This window comes from Calypte anna, chromosome 17 (genome assembly GCF_003957555.1).
Source record: "Calypte anna isolate BGI_N300 chromosome 17, bCalAnn1_v1.p, whole genome shotgun sequence".
Classification (NCBI taxonomy): domain Eukaryota; kingdom Metazoa; phylum Chordata; class Aves; order Apodiformes; family Trochilidae; genus Calypte; species Calypte anna.
Window position 1 is genome coordinate 5,524,212 of NC_044262.1, and position 20,405 is coordinate 5,544,616.

The window sequence follows — 20,405 nt, forward strand, 5'->3', positions numbered from 1 at the left end:
GGGGAAAAGGCTCAGTGCAGACCTTGTCTTGCTGTGACAGTGAGTGCATCAGGCTGGTTCTGAATGAGCCTGAGAGGGGAGGATGCTGTGGGCAGGTATAAATGGAATTTATGGCAAGGCTCAGGCTACTTCTCAGCAAGGCTTCAAGGGGTTCCTGGTTGTTTTGTTGGCAAAAATCAATGTCCAGGCTGCTCTTTGTGTCCAGCAAATAGTGGATAGCTGTGGGCTGAGGGATGGTGAAGAAGCTGAACCTCCTCCTAAACACCCTCAGTCCTGGTGATCTCCATCTCTGCTCTCTTAGGGAGCAGTCTGTGGTGTGGGGCTGGCTGGGGAAAGCCCTGGGATCTGCAGTGTTGGGAGTGAAAGAGAAAGGGATTAAAGGCTAAATTTAGCTGAGTACAGTAGGAGTTGATTTAACAGATCGATGCATTTAACAGTTTGATTGCTCCAATTTTCAAGGCTATTGAGCTTGAAAGTGAGAGTGCTCTGGGGGAAAAAATAGCTCTGTGTTTGTGTTTTTGTTTTGGTTTTCCTGTCTTGGAAAACACAATCTTCACTCTTCCAAGTTTTCCTTTCATGTCATTCCTGCCTTCTGTTGGGAAGGTGCTTGTTGCAAGTTGTAAAATGTGGTCAGTGTTTTATACGTGGTGGGGTTTTTTTTTGAAATCAAGGGTTTAAGGATAGGCTAAAGTGTCACCTGTCCTGTAGAGATGCTGCTGGAGCAGCTGTGCTCTTGGCAGTGCTGCTGGTGATTAGGGGCCACTCAACAGCCTCTTCCTTGTTTGCCATTAATCCCTTCATGAAAAGAAGAAAACAGACTTGTGTCACCTCTGAAGAGAGAGTTCCTGACATCGTATGTGTCTAAAACCAGGCTGGCAGCAGAGAGGGATGGGCTCCTGGTCTGAGGGTGAGCCCCAGGATCCTCCTGGATTGTTTTGCTTCTCCATTCAGTCCTGATGCCTTGGCAGGAATGTTGGTGGCCCTGAAGCCATGGGGTTGGAAACAAGTCACTGAACCTTTAGGCTGGGCTCCAAGCTGTCCTCCCTGGGAGCCAGGTGCTGCTCTGTGGTGTTTTGGTGGTTGATGAAGCTGCTCTGGGTGTGCCCACTCTGCCAGGACCCCTTTCCACCCTGCTGGTGAGGAGGAGGAGGATGGCATCACCCCCATGGCACCAAGCTGCCCATCCAGGAGCCCTGGGGCTGAGCCCAGCTCTGTCCCCCCTGCCAGGTAAGCACTGTGGGAAGCATTGGCTTTTACTTTAAAATAAGTTACACAGAGGGTTATTGCACTTCAATCAAAGCCTCATTATGTGTGTATTTTTTATCCTGCTGCTCTGACCCTGTTCCTCTCATGGACTTGAGAGCAGAAGCCCAGTCACCCTCCCAGCCCCCCCTCAACAGGTTTTCTTTCCCTTCCCACAGCAGACAGGGCCACTTTTCCCTGCACCAATCCATCACAGCAAAGCCAGGGATTTACCAGCCCCGTGTTGCTCCACAGCTCTTCCCCCTTCCTCCCTCCCAACCCTTCCTCCTCCCCCCTTCCCACTCCCAACTCCAGCACAGGGTAAAATTGATCACTGCATATTTATTGATGATTTAAAGACTGAAAAGAAAGGAAAAGGGGAGAAAAAAAAAAAAAAGGTGTTGCCATAGAAACATCAATAAAGCTCCTGACTGCTGCGTGATGCGAGTGCTGCACCTGCATCCCCCAAACCTCTGGCTTTGGGGTGGGATGGGAGCCAAGAGGGATTGGAGGTGGGTTTGGGGATACTCAGGGTGGGGTTGCTGTCACTCCAAGTGCCTTTGGGTTTCCTGGTCCCTGGCCTGGTCCCCACAGAGCGAGGTGATCACCTTTTGAGGACCAAATCCCAGCATTGTCTGTATCCCTGCCCCATACCTGGCTGCCTGGAGGAGCCTCCTGGTGCTCCTCCATCATTCCCCCAGCTCTGCCCTCCCCATGGCTGGGGTTTTCCACTGTGTTCCAGCTCACCCCCATTCAGCCTTCACTTACACACAGCTCCTGCTGGGAGAACAGCTCACACCAGCCCTGCCAGTGCTCTATTAAGTGCTCTGTCTGTTTGATGGATATTACAATGCACCTCTTGGAGCCTGATGATATTTTTTTTTTTTTTTTTAGGAGGGTTGGGGGTTTTTTTTGGTTGGTTTTGGGTTTTGTTTTGTTTTGTTTTTTCCACCCCCCCCAGCCAAGTCCTGCCACGGTCTTTGATTCTGAGGGTGCAATTTAGCACTTGCAAATAATTGCCCTGCTTCGTTTCTGTGCCTGCAATGAAATATTAGCAGTCGTTAGGTGTCTAACTTGCCTTTGGTGCCTGCAAGCCAGGTAGTTAGACTCTGATTACTGATATCTCTGCCTGCAGGGGCAGCCACAAAAGCCAATGTCAGGGTTGGCATCGGCAGAGCTAAATCTGCCCAAAGGGGGAGAAGGCAGTGAGAAGGCTGAAGAGAAGAGGGGTTTGTCCTTCACAGCCTGGGCTGGATTTTGGTGCTTGCCATTCCCAAGCTGCCCCATTAGGGGGGTGAAGAGCAGAACCCTGAAGCACTGGTGGTGGCCCTGGGTAGGTGCAGGGGTCTTTGTTTCCCTGCACCCAGGTTTCTGCAGCAGCTGGAGCTGGGAATAGGTGGTGATGAGGCCAGGAGAGGGTTGGGAAGGGCCAGGCAGTCCGTGGAGCTCTTGGGGTGATGTGACAAGGACACTGAAGGTCAGAAATCATCATCTCACCCCTGCAGGGGCTCGGGTGGCATTTGAGGATGGGTGTTGGGGTGGGAGTGTGAAGCAGGGGGGTGGGACTGCAGCAGGATGGGGAATGCCAGGGCTGGGTTTTCCTACCAGGGATTTCTGAGGAGGAGATTTTCCCAACCCACGCTGCTCATGCCGGGTGGCACACAGGAGTCAGCTCTGGTGAGTGGCATCTTGACAGAATTTGCTTTTTTGTCGTGGGCAGGAGAGCTCTGGGGAACCTGCTCCTCCCCAACAGCCCTGTCCTGGCTGGCAGCTACAGGCAGTCCCCAGGGGACTGTCACCACCAGACTGTCACCACCAGGATTCCCCTGCTGTAACCCTTCAGCCCATCCACCTCCAGCCTTCACCCTGCTCCCTGCCTGTCCCAGGCTGCGTACCCGGTGTCCCAGCAAAGGCTGCGTGTGACCAGGGAAGGGACACGGTGGCTTCTTTCTAAGGCTCCTTCCTCTTCTCCCATAGCGCCGGCTGGGAACAAGGATGTGAGATGTGGGGCAGGGCTGTAAGTGGAGCACAAGTGATGTGTCCCGTCCCCCCATCCCCAGGGCAATCCCAGCAGCAAACTCCCCCTAAATCCCTTTTTGTCCAAGCAAACCCAGGGGAGATAGAAGCGAAGGATGGGATGAGGTGACCCGCGGGAAGGGAAGGGAAGGGAAGGGAAGGGAAGGGAAGGGAAGGGAAGGGAAGGGAAGGGAAGGAAGGGAAGGAAAGGAAAGGAAAGGAAAGGAAAGGAAAGGAAAGGAAAGGAAAGGAAAGGAAAGGAAAGGAAAGGAAAGGAAAGGAAAGGAAAGGAAAGGAAAGGAAGGAGAGGAGAGGAGAGGAGAGGAGAGGAGAGGAGAGGAGAGGAGAGGAGAGGAGAGGAGAGGAGAGGAGAGGAGAGGAGAGGAGAGGAAAGGAAAGGAAAGGAAAGGAAAGGAAAGGAAAGGAAAGGAAAGGAAAGGAAAGGAAAGGAAAGGAAAGGAAAGGAAAGGAAAGGAAAGGAAAGGAAAGGAAAGGAAAAGGAGAGGATGACGAGCCCAGTCCTTCATCTCCTGAAGCAGGAGATGAATCCTCCTTTTTTCCTGTTGTAGCCATTGAGTTCCTCAGCCCGGTTCCCAGCGTGCCGCTGCGCTTCTCCCCTCCCACCGGCGTCACTTTGGAGCTGCTGGGACACCCTGGTGAAGGAGGGATCCTGCTCCAACCCCAGCCATCCCCTCCTGGCTCCATCCTGGCCCAGGACAGGAGGTGGGCAGCACCCTCTGTTCAGGGGGAAGGGGCTGTGGGATTCACTCAGTGTTCTGCCCACCAACACAGGATGTGGAGAGCTGCCACCCTGAGGTCCCACAGCACCTGGGTTTGGGCTGGAGGTGCCAGGAAATTTTTTCTGTCCTGTCCCTACCCCACTGAGTCCCCCTCGATGTCCCCAGAATTTCTGCAGAAGGTTTGCTCTGGTTCCCAGAGATGTCTTGGCACGAGTTTGTCAGGGTGACAAGGAGCCAGGACAGCAGGACCCTGTGGTAACCCAGGACCATCCTCACCACAGGTCATCCCCCAGGCATGTCCCCCGCCACCAAACACCCCCGCTAAGGATGAATCCTGTTTTTTATTTCAGGAGTTTAGAAAGTCCACATCAACAGCTTTGGACACCACGCACACACGACCAAGACATCACGGAACCGCTACACACCACGGCCCGGCCCGGGGCTCCTGTCGGGAAGGTAAATGCCAGGTCCCAGTCCCCTCCCAGACCCTATCCCTTCCCACACCTCCTCTCCAGGGAGGTGGCACCGAGGGGTTGGGTTTAGACTAATCCAAGGCTGCGGAACGATGCGTGCGCTGCCGGGAATAATCCTGGGAAATCCCACGTCTCGTCGTAGATTAAATGCCATCTCGTGCAAATCAGAAGGTGATTAGGGAGCCCTGGGTGACACGGGTGGCTACACAAGGGTGTGCTACCCACAAACTGCACAATGTCCCCTCCCTGGCAGGGAAAAACAGGGAAAATCCCTATAGGGCTTCAGGGAGGGGGCAGGTGGCTCCGTGGGCCGCCTTGTCCTGAAAGCAAGGGCTAGAGACCCCGGCTACAGCTAATCCACTGAAAACAAGGAATAAAAAGTAAAACTGGGCGTTGTGCTCCTCATTACCACAGGACTCTTTCTGAAGGGGTCTGGCAGGGCTTTGGGAAGCCCCTCAGGAGCTGCCAGGGGTTCCTCTGGTGCTGCCTGGGCAATGCCACCCCCAAATCCCATGGCTTGGATGCTTCAGGCAGTGGATAGAGGCAGTGGCTGTGCTTGGAGCTTGTCCTCACCCCAGGGATCTGAGGACTGTGTCTGGCAGTGGGGAAAGCTCCAGGGATCCCCAGTGTTTGTCCCTGTTTCCCTGGCAGGACAGACAGACAGGGACTTGTCCAGCAGGTGAAGGGACTCATCCAGCAAAGGATCCACGGAGGAGAAGGCTGGGGGGAAAAAAAAAATAAATAAAAAGCAGCAGCACGCAGGGAAGTTCAAATCTGCCACAGCCTGCAGGATGAGCCTTTGATCTCCCAGTGCCTTAAGCCCTCATAGAAAAGGGGAGAGCAGGATCTTTCCTCCCCTCCTTGGGCAGTCTGTCCATCCAACGGGGTTTCTTGAAGCCAGGGCCTGGTGTGGGGACTCTGCTCCCCATTGCTGCTGTAGCACAGGCAGAAAATCATGTAAAGAATGGTGGAGTCCCAGCTGTCCCCATCCCTGTTCCTATGCAGCCTCCTCAGTCTTGGTTTTATTGTTTTGTGTTGGTTTTTTTGGTGGGTTTCTTGCTTGTCTGTTTAGGGTGGGGATTTTTGTTTTTTTGTGGGTTTGGTTTTTGGGTTTTTTTAGACAAAATTCCCCATTTGAGTCATTCCAGGGAACCAGAGGAGTCCCACAGCCCATGGAAGCTCCTCCTCGGGTCGGCCGTTGTGAGGCATCTCCTGTCACCCCTTATCAGGGCCCTGCAGATGTTAAGCCCCATCCGGGGCTTCTTCTTCTTTTTTTTTTTTTATTTTTTTATTTTTTTGCAAAACCTTAATGGGATTTGAAGCAATGAAAGGCTTTGAATATCTGCAGGTGCCAAACCAGAGCGTGGCTCATCAGGGGGGTGGGGAAATGGGGTCCCTGGGCCGGGAGCGAGGGGAGGGGGCTGGCTGGGGGCAGGCAGATGTACCATCAAAAGGGAAGGGTTTGAGGGGACAGTCACAGCTTTTGGGTGGCAGAAGTCTGATGGGAGTCTCTGTGGAGGGAGGAGCAGTGAAACGCAGGCAGAGCCATGCTGGGAAGTGATCCTTCCTCACCTCCCCCTCCTCCTCCTCCTCCTCGCTGTGCTCCTCGTTTCCCCAGCACCACCCAAAAAAAGCTTCGAGCCGTGCTCTGCTCTGGGGCTGTGTCCTTGCAGCACCCTGCCAGCTTCCTTTGGGATGTGCTGATCCACCAGGAGGCTCCAGGATAACAGGGACAGAGGAATTTGTGTGGTTGTCCCTCTCCGGCTGCATTGCCCTGGGAAGGGCAGAGGTGAGGGTTTACAGACAGGAGAAGCTGCTCTGGGGTCTGCAGGGGCTGCAAACCAGCCCAGCCCTCCCCGATCCCAGTAGCACCATGGGGTGAGCTGGGACAGCAGAGCAGCAGCCTCCCCGGAGTCCTTAGGGGGGGGTCTGTAGGTTTGGGGGCTCCCCATGGCAAGCGTCCTTGAGTCCCTCAGCAGAACTGTGTCCAAAAGGGAAATGAGTGGAGGTGCCTTGGACTGCTGCATCCCTCCTGTTGGCTCATTCCTTCCTTGTCACACACCGTTGGGCACCATTCCCCAGATTCCTGCATCCTGCTCCCTTCTCTGCAGATCCCACTCTGACCAGGAGACCACAGCAGCAGAGAGCAAAAGTCCAGTGGTGGCTGAAGCAGCAAAAAAGCCACCCTTCCTAGGAACCCCTCAAAGATGGGCCAGCCCTCGGGGAGGATGGAAAATGGGGGTAGGGATGGGAGGGATGGGGCTGTGGGACAGTGGGGAAGGGCAGGGGGTTGGGGGGCTCATGCCATCCAGCTAATTCTCCTCCCGGACAGGTCGGATCTTCATCTCAGTGAACTTGAGGGAGTACTGCCAGCCGGTCCAGGAGGACCACTCGATGCCATCGGCGTAGGAGCTGTGGTGGCCCTTGAGGTACTGCCCGTTGAGGTTGGAGGTGTGGCAGTTACGGTACCACCAGGCCCCGTGGTAGAAAGCTGCACAGTTGTTCTCCGAGTGGTCGTTGTCCAGGTCCTTGGTGGTGAATTTCATCCCGTTGTGCTTCAGGAAGGAGTCTCCTGCCATGGGGTAGGAGAAAAGAACCATAATGAGCCTTTCCTGCCCCTCACCCTGCCTTTGGGCTCTCTCCCATCCCAAGGAAGGCTCGTGTGGGCACCCCGGTGACACACAGAGCAATTGGGGTCACACACCCCACAAACACCCAGCCCCAGCAGAGGGACACAGGGACGCAGCCAACGCTGCTGCTGCTGACACCTAATGCTCCAGAAAAAAGGTTTGGTGGGCGTGGGCTCCCCTTGTCCCTACAGATCTACGTGCATCCCTGTGTCCCACCACCCTACCTGCTGTCCCTGAGTAGTCAGAGATGGAGATGGGGTACCCATCCTCCTCGGGGTCGACAGAGAAGAGCCCCACACCAAAGCTGCCGTAGTGGGCGAAGGCGGTGCCGTTGTCAAAGTCCTCCAGGTCGATGCGGAGCTCGTAGCTGCCCTGCACTGTCAGCACGTGGATCCGAGACAGCCCTGAGGCCAAGGGAGGGGGTGAGTGTGAGATCTTGATGGGGACGGGGTGGCCGGGGGTCCCCAGGGAGGAGGGGGTGTGGGGTGGGATGGAGGAGAGGTTCCCACCTCCAGCCCTGGCTCTGTTCCTGCTGCACGGCATAGGATGGGGAGAGGTTCCCACATCCAGCCCTGGCTCTGTCCTTGCTGCATGGCCAAGGGCAGGTGCTCAGCTCATGGGCAAAACAGCCCCATCACTTCCCTGTCCCTCTGTGGTCCCCTCCCAGCTGCCTGGGATGTGACTCCTGGGAGGTGAGACTTGGCCAAGGGAGTGTTGGGGTCTTTTTCCCCCCCCCCCTCTTTACCCAGAAGCTCCCCCAGCCCCATGTACCTAACCAGTGCTCTCCTGTCAGCTTCCCAAAACCATCCCTGTAGGCTTCCCAGCCACGGAAAAAGTTCACGGAGCCGTCCTCCCGCCTCTGGAACACCTGGGGAGGGAGATGTGGGGGTGTCAGTCATGGGGTGTGCACCCTCAGCAGCCCCTCTGCCCCCCACTGGGCTGCCCATCTGATTAGACAGGGGCACAAACTAAACCTTGTCACCCCTGCAATTACACAGGGATGGGGGTGAGCAGGTCCCCTGGGAAATGCCAGACCAGGCTACTGGGAATGGGAGAGTTGGTTGAGATAAAACACTTCCCCCTGCACAGAGAGGGGAGAAAGGCTCAGGAAAACCCATGGTGTGCTCCTGGGAGTTGGTGTCCAGTGCTCTAGGAAGGGCTGGCAGCACCCAGGTCCAGGGTGGGAAACAAGGAAGGAAATGAAGGAAGGGAAGAAGGGAGGAAGGAAGGAAAAGAAGGGAAAAAGGAAAGGAAAGGGAAAGGAAAGGGAAAGGAAAGGAAAGGAAAGGAAAGGAAAGGAAAGGAAAGGAAAGGAAAGGAAAGGAAAGGAAAGGAAAGGAAAGGAAAGGAAAGGAAAGGAAAGGAAAGGAAAGGAAAGGAAAGGAAAGGAAAGGAAAGGAGGATGGACAGACCCCAAGGGGCACCAACTGCTCCAACTCCTGCAGTGCCCCCCGGATCCCTGGAGCTCAGTTCAGTTTTTTTTTCTCTGAACCTTTCCCTTTCCTTCTCCCATCTGCTCTTTGGTGTGTTATGTTGTGCCCTGCCTGTTTCATCCCCTTTTGTCCATCCTTTCAGGTTGGGTTTATTGACAATGATCCCAAACATGCTGCTCCACGCCAGACCACTTGAACTTAATTAAGCAGCCCTGGATTAACTGTGTTAAACTTGGCTGAGCCCATGGCCACCAAGTGCCACATTCCTGTGGCTGTGGCCAGGGCAGGAGAGGGCACTTTGTGCCAGGAAACATGTGCAGGGATGTGGAGAAGTGGCTTGTGAGCTTCACACTGGTTTGCCCTGCACCAGATGAGTATTTTTTTGGGCTGTAGGTGCCTGGTGCAGGTTCCAGCACCTTCCTCAGTATGGAGCAGCTCTGATCCTGCTGTACTTACCTTCTAGAATTAGAGCCTTAATTTTGATCCTGGCATTGAGCACTTGAGAAGCTGTGGCTAAGCCTGTTTAGGGGGACTTGCTGGGAGAGGGGGATGACATGGCTGGACAGGGGCCCGAAGCTGATTTTCCCCAGCCAGTGTTGGCCCAGGGAAGGTGGTGGAAGCAGCAGTGATGCTCCTCTTAATCGGCTTTGATCCATGGGTGTAAATAGGCCAATTGCCTGAGCAGTGCCCAGGGAGGGGTGTGTGGGACATGTCCTTGTTGGCTGAGCCTCAGCACAACTCAGGGGTTCCTCTGGGTGCTGGAAGAGCCCCCTCAGTCCCTGTTGCCCACCAGGTTTGGCCCCAGGGGGTTGGGTGCTGGGTTGAAAGTGCTGGTGGGTGCTGGAGGTGCTGCATCCTCCTGGGTCTCCTGCTCCATCCTCAGCATCTCTCATGTACTGTCCCTCCTTCTGCTTCCCTGGGGTGTGCAGGAGGGGATGTGGGAGCCTCCTCCTTGCTTGGTGCACAGGGATGCTGTGTGCACAGGGATGCTGTGTGCACAGGGATGCTGTGTGCACAGGGATGCTGTGTGCTCGGGTGACCCACAGGCTCACAGCCTGTTTCCCAGCCCTGCTCCTTTCCTCCTCATCAAATATGCATCACCCCCTCTTAAGCAAAAAGGATTTCCTTCCCTTCTTTAAAGCCAAGGCTGAAATATTCATCTCCCCCGCTCTCTGCCTCCCCCGGTCACGCTGAGCTCACAGGGCAGGAACAGTCTCCTGCAAAGGTGCTAATCCAGAAAAATGGGTTAAAACCAGAGAAAAATGGGAGCCCAGCCTGTGCCTGCTGGGGCATTGGCAGCAAGGGAAGGATCTGCAGGCCTGGACACACAGAGTTCCTCTGAGCCCCAGCACAGACCATCTTTGGGTTCATCCATGGAGAAGATGAAGTCGGATCACTGCGGGAGCTGGACAGCACCAGTCCCATGTGTTCACCAGCAAACACCAGGGCTGGCACCACTGCCCATCCTGGGGACCAGGCCTCTCCCTCCTGTCCCTGCCAGCAGAAGCCTCTTGTCTTCATTCATGGCAGCACACAAATCACATCTTTTGGAACCAGCACAGATTTCCCCCAGCTCATCTCACCCGCTGCCTTCAGCTTGTCTCAGCTCATGTGTAAATCCATCAGTGGCTGTTCAAACCCCCCCAGCCCTGCTGGGACCCCTCTGGTGGGTGACAAGCAGGCTGGGTGAAGCCATCCCTGCCAGTGTTCTCAGCAGGGCAGGTGTCTGTCAAGCTGGAAGCTGTCACTTAACGTCACCATGGCCCTCGTCCTGCTTGTAGAGGCTTTATTTCTGCAGCCTTCATCTTTCCTATTGCTTCCCAGCTGGAGCTGAGCACTGAAAATGATGCTGAGGCAGCTGGGGCAGTTGTGGCACCGTTGCTTAGGGGGCTGAGATGCTGATCCCGGGGGTGAATTTGCCCTGGCTGGGCAGTGATGGAGGCTCCGAGGCACCAGGAGGAGTGTGAGGTGGTTGCAAATAAAAAAAAATTCCCAAGACCAGAGGATGTGAAGAAGCAACAACGTTTTCAGGCCTCCGTGGATACTGAGCCTTCTCTGGCCTCTGTCCCCTCATTGCTTAAATGAAGTGCCAGGGGTGGGGGGCAGAAAGGGCAGGGGAGGTCAGGCTGGACAATCACACGAATGCAGCATGGGGCTGCCACAAGCCCGGGTTCTGCTCTAGGGAATCCCTGCAATTAAAGTTGGGGCTGACTGGAGGATGCTCCCTATGGCTCCAGCCTGGATTCAACATCACAGATGGTGGCAAAAGTGACCTCACTGCGAGCAGGCAGGAACAGGGGGTTAAACGAGCCAGGGGTATCCTAATCTGGACTGGATACAACCGTGGTAGGAAGCGGAAGAACTGGCCCAGTAAGATCCATACTTTGCCCAGTATTCCCCAAGAAGATTGGGAATGATCAGGACCTGCCTCTGGGATAGGGATAGGGGTGATGCTGGGTTTGTCCCTGACGGGGTGGTTCCTCTCCCCGGGCTCTCGGAGCCGTCCCTGCAGGCTTGAGCCTCAGCTCAGCAGCTCCCAAGCTCCCGAAACAAAATTGATTCAGCTGCTGCCACCGCTTCCGCCCACATGCAAATAAGCTCAAATGTCAGCAGCAATCTCTCCAGAGGAGGAGGAGGAAGAGGAAGAAGAAAAGAAGGAAAACTTCCCAGGCTCTGCACCAGGGCGCTCAGCCCTGCCATGGCTGAACAGGAACCCAGGTGAGTCGGTACCCCAGGGATCTCCCCCTTGTCCCCACCCTCACCGGAGTTGCCTGAGACCCCCAAACCCACCACCCTGGGGGACTAAAGGTGCAGCCCCATAAAATGGGAGGTGGAGGGGAGCATCCTGATCCCACTCTGGCTGTGCCCACCCCGGGAGTGCCGGGACCTGGCTCCTCAGCCAGGGATGCTGGGATGATGCTTGACCCTGGCTGCAGGCAGCATCCTGCCAGCCCCGGAGCCCACCGGGCTGCTGGATGTAAAATCATCCCCCTCACCCCCTCGCCTGCCCAGCCGGGGCTCTCCCGCCTGCAGCAGCTTTAAATAAGCCTCTGAGTGGCTCTCTAATCACCTTGGGCTGCTCTTCAGGCAGGGCTGGGGTTGGTGGAGGCTGTGCAGGGGGTTTGCAGGGACCCTCCCCACCCTGAGAAGCAAGTAGGGGCCCCCGTCTCCCCCCTGTAAGCCCCGCAGGAGCTGGGGTCCTGATGGCTGCAATGTGCCTCAGTTTCCCCACTGGAGCTGCTGGCACTATCCTGTACATGACAGTTTGCTCCTGCCTGGGGTGGGCAGCCCTGTGTTGAAGACTCAGCAGCCCCCCGAGGGCAGGGGGGGATAAGCTCCCTCCTGGCACTGCTCCAAGCTGCTTAGGGGAATCAGATCGTGGGGATTTGTTCCTTGGAGGGGTGCTGGCCAGCTTGGCTCACCCAGTGTGTCCTCAGGGGAGAGGCTGCAACCCCCCTGCCCCCGTGAGCCCTCAGCCACCACCCCAGGGACCCCCTGACTGCTCCACCAGCCCCCCAGACCACATCCTCCATGTAGGGGCCGCTCACACTCCAGGGGCCAAGGGGGGTTCCCAGGTTTGGGGCTGCCAGGCATGGGTCCCTCTGCCTTCCCCACTCCCTGCCCCTCTGCTGTGATTCTGGGGCTTCTGCAGCCCCCACAGCAAAACCAATCAGATGGGGTGGCCAGGGAGAGAGAGTGAATCAGAACCCCTGTTTTAGCTGAGGCAAAAAGTGCTGGGTTTGGGGTCTGCCTTGAGTCCTAGGACCACCAGGATGAGGTGAAGCACAGCCATTCACCCCATAGCACCACCACAGCTACCCCATACCCCAGCTGGGCACCAGCCCTGCAGAGAGGGATGAATTCTGACCATGGCACCCAACTCCTGGCCTGGTCAGGATGATATGAATGAGCCTGTTTGCTTGCACTGGGCACCCTGTGCACAGCCAGACCCCATCAACACATCCAAATGCCCAGAGTGATGCCTCCCACCCTTCCAGCATGGGGACAGCCCCGTGGCTGGTGGTGGTGGCATCACCCCCAGCATGGTGGCAGCTCACCGTCCAGCCTCCCCCGTCGGTCGTCATGTCACAGTAGACCTGGAAGCCAGAGGGATGGTGGGTGGGGAAGATGGAGTAAATCCCATCCTCTTGCTGTCCACTCAGATAGATGTCAAAGCAGTCTCGGGGCCGGGAGCCTGCAGGGTGGCATCGGGATGGGGTGGGACAGTTAATTAATGAGCTAATTTAATGTCTTGCCATTTCTTTCAGGCACTCAACCTTGCTGCTAGCTCTGGTTGGCAGCTCGGTCCTGCCTTGCTCTTTCCCTTCTCTCTTCTCCAAAGCTAAGCCATGCCCGGGGGGACGAGGCCATCCTGGGGAACCCCCCAGCAGCCAGCAGGGACTGACCCCGTGTGACAGCAAGGTCAGGCTGGGACCCAGCTGGGGAGGAGGGAGCTGATGCCCAGAGGCAGCTGCAGGCAGAGCGTGGGCACGTGCCTGCAGCCTTGGGACAGCTTTGCTCAGCTTCATCTTCTCCAAAGGATGAGGACTGTGAGAGTTCACCCTGAGCCCCACTGCCCTCTGCACCCAAAGGAATGGGTGCTCCTTGCTCTGCTTTTTGCCCCAGCTACGTCTGCATGGGGAATGGGTGGGTCCAGAGGGGTGTGAAGTGGGTTTTGTGCTGGTTTATGGACAACTGGGGGGGCTGCAGGGTGAGAAACACCCCTTCCAGGACACAGCTTTGCATCTCCCTCATGCTCCATCTCCCTGCCAGCCCCCCTACTGTATTAACTCCCTTCTCCAGGCTGGTTCCCCACACCTCAGGTTGTTTTCTCTCCCTTCTTTTTTAGGCAAGGACCAGCCTAGAGCAGTCCCAGGTGTCTCCCTCTCCCTGGGGACACATCTCACCATTGGAGCAGCCCCGTGGCCGGGCTCCCCTGCCTGGTGCTCGTTGCAGATCAGCCTTGAGCCGGGGCCGGGCACCTCCACGCTCCTTCTGCAGGGTGTCCAGGACATCACTGACAGAGCTCACCAGCCGAGCCATGTTGGTCTGGCTCTCTGAGAGCAGCTGTGAGGAGGGACAAGAAATGTAGTTAAATCCTTCCCATACCCCCAACACCTTCACCACCCCCTCCGGGAGGATGCTCTGCCCGCTCCCCTACCCATCTGCCAGCAGTAACACTCCCTGCCTGGCTATAGATCAGCCTGATATAGGCTGAGGGGACATAAAAGCCACAGCAGAGCCCATAAAGGCATCTCTGGTGGGTTTTGGGTCCAGGTAGCTCCTATTGCCAACTGGGCTGAGAAATCCCCCAACGTGGGTGCGTGGGTGCAGCCTCCACCCCCTTGGATGAGGAGCATCTCTGGGCCAGGGAGGGGATGGCACAGAGGTGGGAGGAGGTGGCAGAAATAGCTGTGTCCTGAGACAGCCGACAGCTCTCTGCCATCCCCTGAGGTGACCTGGGCTGGGTGAGTGTCACGGGATGGCCATGGCAGAGCAGCAGGACAGGGAGCAAAGTGAAGCAGCAGAACCAAGCAGCTCGGACCGAAGAGAGATGAGCACCAGGAGGGACAGGCAAGGAGCTGAGCATGCAAACTGTGCCCTGGGTCTTGCTAGGACACCCAGCAGATCCCCAGCGTGCCCAGGTAAGCATTTCAACATGGCTCATCAGCTGGGAAAATTTTGGCACTGCAAGAAAGAAGGGGGGTGATTGCTGTGTGAGCTGCCACTGGGATGATCCTGGGCTGTGCTCAGCTCTGCTGGGAGCCCCCATACTGGACCCAGAGGCAGGAGACCCACAGGGAGGAAGGCTGCATGCCAGGGTGGTTTGGCAGTGAGATGCAGGTAGTTGATGAGCTGGAGATGGAGTTCTGCTTCCCAACTTCCAATACTCAAGCACCCCCCTTAACCTTCAGCTCCTTTAGGTGAAGATCTGCCCTTGGACACCATGGGCAGCCATGTCCTTGGGACCGTGGGGAGCACCCAGAGCTGTGCCTCACCTGGATGAGCCTGCCCTGCTCTCCCTGCAGGGTGCTGAGCTCCTGCCCCATGGCACTGTGCCCCTTCTTGAGGCCGTCGCAGTCAGCCCGCAGCTGCACGGCGTGAGTCAAGAGCTTGGCCACCTCATCTGCCACTGTCACCAGCAGGGCCTTTTGCTGGCTCTTGGTGGCCTTGACCTCGGCGTCGTGGTCAGTGACAGCGTGCAGCAGGGAGGTCTGCAGCCCCTCCAGGCGCCCCAGGGTGCCCGCCCCGTCAGGGCAGTTGGGGTCGATGAAGATGTTGATGCGGGAGCTGTCGGCTTTCTCGATGGTCACCAGAGCGTTGGCTTCCTCAGGGTTGGTGCTGATGACCGGGGGGGACTCGGTGACAGGGGTGTGGTAGTGGTTCATGAAGAGGATGGCCCCTGTCACTGTCACAGCCAGGAGGACGGCCACAGAGAGCAGGACAGTGCACAGGATGTACCCACAGCTCATCCTCTGAGGACAGAGAGAGAGACACGGACACCGTCGGGACCCATCCCCTTCATTTGAGAGGTGGGTTCAAACCCCCCACAAGCTTTTTGGGGAGGGGGGGGGTGTCCAGTGACAGTGGGAGGTGATGTTGGGTGTGCGGGTGGTGGCACAGGGGACCCCAGGGGGCTCTGCCAGGGACAGAGGAGGCCACGAGTGAGCTCTTGGCGAGCAAAGCAGCGAAACCCACCTGGGAGGCAGAGGTATGAAATAATAAAGAGAGTGAACGCCTGGTGGCTGCTGGCGTCTTTAATTTAAGGTGGTTGTACTCAGGCAGAACAGCCCTGGTTCCACAGGAGGTGTTCGGGGGGCTGCCTGAGCACAAATATGGGCAGAAAAAAGGAAAACACTCCCTCTCCCTCCCACCACCCCACCCCAGAGCATGGACTGCAGGGGAAGCAAGGGAAGGGAGGGGCTGTCCCCAGCAGCAAGGGGAGGCTGAGGGTCGATGCTGGGACCACCCTGAGCATCTTGGGGACAACTCTGCACCAGGCATCACCTCTCACTGCCTCCCCACCCTTGCTGGCAGCTGGAGGGGAGCAGAGCTGCTCCCAAAACCCTCAGACCTGTCCCAGAGCCTCCCGGTGAGGGGGAATGGCTGTAGGAAAGGTCTCTGACACCCCCACCCCCTCCCTCGGCCCCTCTGGCAGCTCTGCTGCTGCAGGGACCCAGGGGAGCTGCTCTGTGGGCACCAAAAGCCTTTTCTCCTTGCAAAGCTCAAAGTGCCAACACTGCCAGTGTAGAGGGAGGGAAATTCCATCGAGTCCCATCAGCAAACCCCCCCCCAGGCCACCTCCCTTTCTCATTACACCTGCAGGGCAGAGGATGTGATTTTCCCCTGACCTCGGCCATGGCTGTCAGAAGGAATTGCAAGGCTGCCAGAAAACTGCAGATTCGGAGAGACAAAGACTATTTTCCCCCGAAACGAGGGGAAAATTGCTGCATCTGCAAAGATTTTCCCAGGCTCTGTCCCCTCCTGTGCACATCTATCTGGAGTGACACCTTCCTTCAAGCACCCTTCCTTGCATTCACGTTCCTGCAACCATTTGCATTAAGGTGACCCGGGCTGTGGTGGGACTGACCAGCCAAGGGCTGGGGGGCCCTGGGTGCCCCATCAGCCATGAGGATGCTCCAAGTTTTCTTCCCCCTGCCCACAGAGTGATGCCGGAGGTGGAAATGGCACTGGGATGAATGGGAAGATACCCAGCAGGGACCTCCATCATGAGGCAGCCCCAGGCTCAGCCCCTCAGGGTGCATGAAATGGGATGTCAGAGGCAGCAAGGGAAGCTCTGGCAAGCAGAGGATGGAGGAGCTGTGTTTGTAGACACTGAGCCCCAGCTTGAGGGCACCCAGGAGCAGCAGGGAAGTGGCAGACAGAAGTGGAAGATGCCCATTGCTGACAAGCTCATCTGAACACCCTGGACTTGGGCTCAACCCAATCCCTCAGCATCCTGTGAGTGCAGAAGTGGCAGGAGGGATGGGTGCTGGCTGGAGGCTTGGGATCCGTGGGGGCAGCAGGGACAATCCCAGTTATTGCAGCACCTTCAGCTCCACAGCTCTGCACTGTCCCGCCCCACACATAGCTGCTTCTCTCTGCCCTGATGTCCTCAGCTCAAAACGTGCCTGCTGGGACATGCAGAGAGGCTGTGACAGCCCAGGGACCCATCTGAGCATTAAGGGTTTCAGGAGCAGAGCCGTGCATGACCCACGCTCTGGTTCTGCAGCCGCACAAATCCCAAGTGGGCTTTAAAACACCAAAACCCTGCAGCTCCACCTGAGAGCTGCATCCAGCTGTTTTCCAGCCTTCAAGTCCCTGCATCACTGCCCTCCTGCTGGCACCAGGAACCTGGGGGCTGATCCCCTTCACGAGTGACCCCATCTGCTTGTGACCATGAGATGAGGAGCAGCTTTATGAGTCCCCCAGCATTTTGCTGGCAGGTTGTGTTACCTGGCAACCTGCCGTGGGGAGAGGAGGAAACCACCGAGCCAGCAGCACCAGCAACACTCCAAACTGGGGGGTGGGACCCCCCCAAAACTCTTCCCAGCACAGCAGCCCTGCAGCTGCATGCCCAGCTACCAGCACAGGGTCCTGCAGATGCTCCTGCCCCACCATGGCCACAGCCCTTTTGGCTCCAGGTGTTTCTGCTCCTCCAGTGCACAGCCTTGGGCTCCTGGATCTTCTTGCCAAGGTTTTAACCACAGGACATCTCCCTGCTGAGCATGTGGCAGCTGCCCCGGTTCTTGATGTCTCCCTGTGAACATCCATCAAGCTGGAGCTCCCAGAGCCTCCCAAACATTCCTTCCTAAGGAGAGCAGAAGCTGCATGGCTGGGAGGTGCTGGTGGGGACGAGCAGAGCTTCAGTTGCAAACCTACTCTGGAGCTGGGACTGGAGCTCCGGAGGAAGCTCCAGGCAGGAACTGAGGCACTGCAGCTTTCCCAGTGCACAGCTGAGCTGGGATCTTCATGCCCTGCACTGACTCTGTCTTTGGCCACTCTGCCCCATGAGGGACGGGGTCCTTGGTGCCCCAGCACGGATGGAGATGCTGAGCTTTGCCGTGGGAGATGCTATTTGATGAGAAGATGCCCTTAGCTCCTGCCGAAGCTGCTGCTCTCTGCCAGCTCCCCAGGCAAGCTCTGCGGGATGGCAGCAGCCCTGGGTGCTCTATCCCTGAGCCCTGCCCTCAGCCAGACACAAACCAAGCCCCTGGTTGTGCTTCTGAAGGAGGTGGATGCTGTGCTTTGCATCACTCAGGCTCAGCTGCTGGGGCAAACGTTAGTCCAGGTATCCCCACTTTACTGCCGGGGTCCACCCAGCCCTGAGGGACCCCCAGGGCAGCAGGGGCCAGTCCTGTGTCCCCCCCTCTCCAAGCCATTTTTTACTCAGGCAGCTCAGTTTGCATCCCAAGGGCTCTGCTCCTGTCCCTCTCCCCTTTCCCTGCCTCTCCAGCTCTGCCCCTGCTCAGTTTTGTGCGGGGCTGCATCCCTGCTCGCCCTGGGGCAGGGGCTGTACCCCAACTCCCCCCCCCCTCCACTCCCCCCCGCACCTCTCTGCTCCCCGCAGCCTCACGCCGCGCTTTGCTCTCTCCCCGCAGAAGTGGTGAACAGAATCCCCTCTCCTGTTACCTTCTCTCCTCCGTCATCCAAAGCCTGCCTGGTACCGCTGCTGCAGCACGGCTCGGGGAGAGGAGAGAGCACCGGGGAGCATCGGAACCGGCTCCGTGGGTGAGCACACAGGCGGGCTGGGCTGGACTGGGTTTCCATTGGAGCTCACTGGGAGCCCGGTACCGGCTCCACGGCACCTTCCGTGCCTCCTTTGCAACCTCCACCCCCCCCCCCCCCGGAACCACCGGCTCCAGGTTGTGCTGTTCAGCCCCTCTCTGCTGGACCCATCCTGCCCGGCTCATCCCTGGGGACATGGGGGGGATTAAGCCACCCGGAGGCTGTAGCCCCCCCTCCAGCTGGACATCGCTGCTCAGCCCCCGGCGTGGAGGGGCTGTGTGGCAGCTCTGCCGGGAAGGGGTGAGGAGAATCAGGTTTATTTCTCGGGGGGGAGAGGGGGGGGTGTTTGGTCTGGGGCCTCCCGCGCATCTCGGGGTGCACAGCCCCCCTCAAGTGAGGTGAGGGGGCTGTTGGGCACGGGGGAAGAGGGTCGGGAGAAGGAAGGGCAGAAATCCCTTTCAGGGACTAAGAAGCGACAGAACTGGGAGGGCGAGTGGGTCCCATGGTTAGTGGGGCTTCCAACTGGGGCCAGCGCTGGGGTGCAGAGGGAGGGCAGGCACTGCTGGCTCTTGGCTTTTCCCCTTGACTCTCAGGCTCTAAGGCTTTCCCCCCCCACACTCGTCTCAGGCACTCCGCACCCCTTCCCTTCCCTTCCCACCCAGAGTGCTGGCAGGGCAACCACATGCCCCGGCTATGTAGCCACGTCTTCTCCAGCACTCTCGGTGTCCCTTGTCTGGGCAGGTGGCCATTACCTGTGTGCTGGGCACACGGAGGAGGTGGCACACGTGTGGCGGGTTCTGCAAACAGGCTCCGGCACGTGCCGGTCACCAACGCGTCGCAGCATCCTCTGCCACCCGCAGCACCCCACCGCAACGGCCCCCCCAAAAAACAAGGAGGGGTATGGGAGGGGTTGGTCCTGGAGGTTAAGAGAGCGCCAGGCAGTGTGTGTCGTGTCCCCCCCCTCTGCAAGAGGGGTGGATGCTGTGGCTGCATCAGGGAGCCGAGGTGCACGATCCCCCGTCCAGGGTTATTTAAGCGATTTAAAACGTGCAACGCTTCCTCAGAGAGGTTTGGGACAACCCCCGAGCATCGCGGGGTGCCCGGCCGAGGGGCAGCCCCGGGGACACTGGCTGCAAGTAAATTATCTTAATAATTGGGGGTAGGGGGGCAGGGGTGATGGGAGGCAGCCCGGGGGGCTCCGCACGAGGAGGAATCGGGGACAGGGAGGGAGAGCAGCTCACCCCGCGGGGCTGCACCGAGGGAAAAGCTTTTTTGGCAGGAAGGACGCGGGGTTTTCGGTGGGACCCCTGGGATGGCCCCTGCCCCGCCGCCCCCCCCCCCCTCCCGGTACCTGCGATTTCTCCTGCTGCCCGTCCTCAAGTTGCGAGACTCCTCCCATGGTTTTCCAGCGCTCGTTCCCCATCGCGCCTCAACTTCCAGCACAAGTGCCCAGACCTCCCCCCGGTAACACCCCAAACCCCCTCCCCGGCAGCGCAGCCCCCGGCCTGCCCGGTTGGCCGCGGCGGGAGGACGGGCGGCGGCGGCGGCAGAGGAGGAGGAGGAGGAGGAGGAAGAGAAGGGAGGGAGGACACGGGCACGGACACGGGGGTGGATCTTCCCTCCTGCCCGCCCGCCCGGCTTCCCCCTCCCTCTCCCCCCTGCCCGGGGGGCCCATCCCTCTGCTCCCCCCGCCCCCGCCCCCGGCCGTGCCCGCCCCCCCGGGGGTCCCCCCGCCCTGCTCTTGGGACACGACCCGGCGATGCCCCGGGGACTCTCCCACCACTGATCTGCGCCCCCCCATGGCAGCCCTAGCTGCTCCGGAGTCACTCCGGATCCAAGGTTGCCCCCCTCTCCTGCCCCACAACTGCCCAGATGTGGCAGCACATCTGGAGAAGCGGCAGTAGATAAGGCAGGAGTTGGTGTCAGCGGGTTCAGGGGTGTCCCGGGGACCCTATCCCCTCTTTTCCAAAGCTCCGGTCCCCAGTGTAGCCCCCCCGCACTGAGGATGCTCAGTTCTACCAGTGGACAGGGATTGGGATGGGTGGGGGGGAGAAGGGGGGTATTGGCATCAGCCCCCCAAACCTTTGTGCCCAAGGGTAGCAAAAAGGCTGGGGGGCTCTCAGCAGCACCCAGCACATGGTG

The 20,405-nt window shown here is 58.2% G+C and overlaps 1 protein-coding gene across 1 annotated transcript; it reads right to left on the bottom strand.

Annotated features, from left to right (window-relative positions):
• Positions 1-6,783: 6,783 nt before the first annotated feature.
• On the bottom strand, positions 6,784-19,686 carry FIBCD1 (fibrinogen C domain containing 1). The gene is made up of 7 exons (XM_030461321.1): positions 19,615-19,686; positions 14,534-15,010; positions 13,442-13,601; positions 12,593-12,729; positions 7,873-7,969; positions 7,326-7,505; positions 6,784-7,043 (listed from the first exon to the last, which is right to left on the bottom strand). Exons 1-7 carry the CDS (start codon positions 19,684-19,686, stop codon positions 6,784-6,786), a joined length of 1,383 nt encoding a protein of 460 aa, XP_030317181.1.
• Positions 19,687-20,405: the final 719 nt, after the last annotated feature.

What these genes read in the sequence shown, in the direction of transcription:
- FIBCD1 (XM_030461321.1), bottom strand. Translation starts at nt 19,686, where the DNA reads ATGGGGAACGAGCGCTGGAAAACCATGGGAGGAGTCTCGCAACTTGAG. An exon ending in AGCAGGGCAGGCTCATCCAG is followed by an intron (nt 13,602 to 14,533) that starts GTGAGGCACAGC and finishes CCCTCCTCACAG; the next exon opens with CTGCTCTCAGAGAGCCAGAC. An exon ending in TGACTACTCAGGGACAGCAG is followed by an intron (nt 7,044 to 7,325) that starts GTAGGGTGGTGG and finishes ACCCCATGGCAG; the next exon opens with GAGACTCCTTCCTGAAGCAC.